A 3967-nucleotide genomic window follows, 5' to 3' on the forward strand; every position below is an offset into this window, starting at 1 on the left:
GAGCCAGGTGTCTTTGCAGTGCTGTCAGCTCTTTCGCAGTGTTCAGTATTATTTTAAAAGCCCAGATGCAGTAATCACACTATAAACTTGGAAAGGGAAGCTTTAATACATGACCATTAAATCCTCCAACACTGGCACTCAAATAAAAGTAAAAGGTCAGATATAATACATCACCTTTAAAATATTATTATTATAGCTGTTTTCATAGCTGGGGCTGGGAGGGTTAGACTTACGCTTTCCGGTGGGAAATGCCATACATACTGCTCTGTAAGGGTCAGATATTCAGCGTTTTATTTAAACACAAAATAAATGAAACACTGCGTAATATTGCTCCACGGAATTCAGTTAAAAACTTGTTTAACTGCACCCTTCTGTAAACCTCCCACCTCCATAGCAATCCACAGCAAAACATGTTTGTGACACAAACAGAGACGAAAGAACCTCTTTTTAAGGATGAGATGTTATTCGGTATTATTTGTGTAGGGATTTCTGTCCTGGGAGAAGATTGTGTTTAATAGTGACTCCTGTAGTCTGTTCAGCCTGCTTAATATGGGGGCTTATCCTTTTAGTTTCACCTATTAAAGCATTTCAGGTTTTTAAACCAGCTGTACATGTAGAAAATAAAAGCACTTTGCCTTTCTTCATCTCTGACATATGTTCTCATGTTTTAAGAAAGCATTTGGTTTCAGGGCATTTCTGAAGTTTATCGATAGGTAACAATAAAGCTGCTTCTGAAACATTGTACAAATACCAGATGGTTATTCAAAAATGATTTATGACTGCAGAAACAATCATAAAAGCTGCTTTAGAAAGAAAACAGATTGTTAGCACTTTCTGAAATGGTTTCTCTTTCTACCTCAAGAAGTAATTCATTTAAGATCTTGTTTTAAGGCAAACGAAGCAAATTATTTTTTCCCATTAAGTTTCAGAATGCCCTTTATTGGCATTCAAAAGCACTGAATGAACAGAATTGATTTGCACTTAGACCAAAAAGAATAGTTTTAATATGATTAAAAACATAGGATTTATGGATGCAAAGACAACTTAGAATAATTTCATTTCCTCCACCATCTATATGTTAAATTGAACCACATATCCAATTACAAGAGCAATAAATACATGTCAGCCTTTGCCAAATGTTTTCTTATGCTACTTGGAGTAATTTTGCCTCAATGTTTTCCCAGTCCCACTCACCACACACTAAAAGCCCAGTAGCACCAGCAGATACTTACCTTGGAAGAGTGAAGACATGCTTCTCTTGAATCCAGATAAATAGGGTAAAAAAGAGGAGGTAAAACTTCATCTTCACAGCATCCACAGTGAAACCAAATGCAATTGGAAAGCCAAGGGTTCAGGACCCACATTATTGATTTCAAAAATGTTATTTAAAGAGTGGTTAAAATTTAATACTGTCTCTCACCTCAACCCCAAGCTCCTGGTGGCTGAGTCAGTATGGCAGAGCTCCCTGGGGAGGTCCTGCTCATATTGATGTTGTCCATCTAAAAAGGACGAAGTACATTTTGGACATTTTCATATTGACAAGTCACTTTGTGTTATTTCACTGTGGCTGTGAACCACAGACATAAGGAATAACACTAAGCACAAAGTTGTTGTGATCCTCTAATATTTACGGAGGTCCAGCAGCGTACTCTGCATTCAGCACTCCTATAGCACATCACAGCCAAGCGTGAAGCTGGGTGAGAGAAGTGGGAGGGAGGTTATTAAGTCCAAATGGAAAAATCCTGAGCAGGAAAGCTTCTTTTGGTGGCATTTTCTAGCAGAGAAAAAAAATGGATCAAGTGGGATGTGTCACCTACTTGCTATTGAGGGCCATTCCTCTAGTTCAGGATAGAGCACATCAACTGTGTCTCCATCTTCTGCAGCTGGCTTCTGCCTCTTTGATTGACGATGGATGCATCCAAGGATTTCAGATTGCTTGTGCTGCTCCACGTTTCCATATGACATGTTGGGTTAGCTTTGCAAGAAAAAATACCACTGACTCGTCATCTCATTATTATTAGTTTATTTACCTCCTATATTTCTATCCACAATTGTCCATACAGGGCATGCCAAAAAGCTGAATGAATTTGATGTGTCCAGAATAGATGAGCTCCATCTACATTCTGCGCTTGAACAGTAAATCCAACTTGGTTAGGACACAGCTTATTATCGTGGACCAAGTCGTCTTCTTCCGTGCACCAACGTAACAGTTCCAGGCATGGCACTAGTTAGAGAACACCCCAATGGCAGCCTTATGCGGAGGAGAACTGCTTATTTACATCTCCAGCACCCTGATGTTAGCTCTTGGCTAAGCATGTTGTGTAGGTGCAGAATTAGGGAACCAAAAGGTTTTTCAGATGACTGATCGCCAGAAACACAACGTGGTTTTCATCCAGAGGGAAATCATTCTGGAAGAGAACCAAGTAGTGAATCAACAAATGTGCAATGGGGACACTAGGGAGCCAAGACCTGGGTGTGAATGGGGGAACTAAATTATTTGGTGCTGTAGGTGTAGCATAGGGTTATGGCTATACAACTGAGTGAAAAATGCCTGGGAGCAAGCCTTGGCACTAAGGTTAGGTAACATGGACTAGATTGCTTCCACCAGCCTCCTCTAAAACAGCTCTGGAGTGGTCCGGATCTGAGCCAGTGCTTCAGTTAGGCAGGCGGTCAGAGCTTCAGAGCTCTAATTCAGTACTGGCTCTGTTTTATTTAGAAGGGCAGACCTGCCCTAAGAAGCCAGATAGCTAAGCTTTAGAAGGCTGAAGTCAGCAGAAATGAATCATGCTCCACAGTGAGTACCTTGGGGTTAATGTGTCTGTGAAAATATGCTAACACTAAAAATCCCCAAATTGGAGTTGAGCACAATTCGAACACCAAAGGGGAAAAAAAAATGCTTATGTGAATCTCAACCACTGACCCCTTACCTAGATTTTGTAGTTCCCATTTTATCTTTTCTAGATGTTGTTCAAACAAGTAGGAAGTTCTGGTTAGGTACAGAGGCCGTTCCCAGCAAGGGGAGCGGGTAGCTCTATGCCACAGGGGTTGATATTTAAACCAATGGTTCAGATGCCCTTCCCTCACGTAGGCAAAGAAGGCAACCAACAGAGGATAAAATACAGGATACTAAATGGTCGTCCAGGCACAATGTCATCTGGAAAGGTCTGATGCACAAATATGAATTTAAAGAAAAATTGGATCTACTGAGATAGGTGTAAGAAAGGAGATTGAAAAGCCGATGGGGTGGGGCTGCTGGTAACAAAGGAAAGAAAATGATCATATTTCTTTACGTGTTAAAGTGTTAATTAAGTGGGAAAAGGGAACACTTTCTGCTATCTACCTGAGAAGAAAGTTTTGGATGAATGGTAGGTGTCACATATTTTTATATGTTGATTCATTTTCTGTGGGTCCTTCAGCTTGTTGCAAAGAGATGGTTCACACACTGTTTGAAAGCTGCTGTTTTCCTACTTGCTTTTTGGTTTTTGGTATGCACTGGAAATATATCATACCAAAAAAAAAAAATGGAAAAAATGGGTGTTTAAGGAAACAAAGGCACTAGAGGAAATTCTGAGGGAATGAAAAACTGGAGTCTTGTGGTGGTTAAGGCGACACACAAGCTAAAACATAATAAACAGAAAAGTGAATGTTAGGTAGCAGATCAAAAAATAACTAATTGAAGATATGACTGACAGACAACGAGGCAGGGATGTGTATCCTCATGTATTTTTGCTTGCCTGAAAACCTCCAAGGTCTCACGACTCACAGAAGGACACAAACCCATTGCCTTTCTAGCATGTGCTGGACGTTGCTTTTTTGGATCAATCATCTTTCAACTTCTTTTCCTTCCATTAGTATTTAAACAGTGCAAACAAAGTCCTTCTTCATCCACACAGGCTGCCTCTGCAGCAAGGTCAGGCACAGTGTTCAAAACCAGTGCCAATGGTCACTGTGCTTGGGTGATTAAGTG

The 3967-nt window shown here is 40.3% G+C and overlaps 1 protein-coding gene across 1 annotated transcript in view; it reads right to left on the reverse strand.

Annotated features, from left to right (window-relative positions):
• CPB2 (carboxypeptidase B2 (plasma)) overlaps window positions 1-1303 on the reverse strand; it is a 15649-nt gene extending 14346 nt beyond the window's left edge. The window contains exon 1 of the mRNA XM_010180591.1: window positions 1233-1303. Within this exon, the coding sequence (XP_010178893.1) occupies window positions 1233-1303 (71 nt within the window). The remainder of the gene's footprint in view (window positions 1-1232) is intronic.
• Between the last annotated feature and the right edge of the window lie 2664 nt (window positions 1304-3967).

Source organism: Mesitornis unicolor, unplaced genomic scaffold (assembly GCF_000695765.1).
Source record: "Mesitornis unicolor isolate BGI_N332 unplaced genomic scaffold, ASM69576v1 scaffold27423, whole genome shotgun sequence".
Lineage (NCBI taxonomy): Eukaryota > Metazoa > Chordata > Aves > Mesitornithiformes > Mesitornithidae > Mesitornis > Mesitornis unicolor.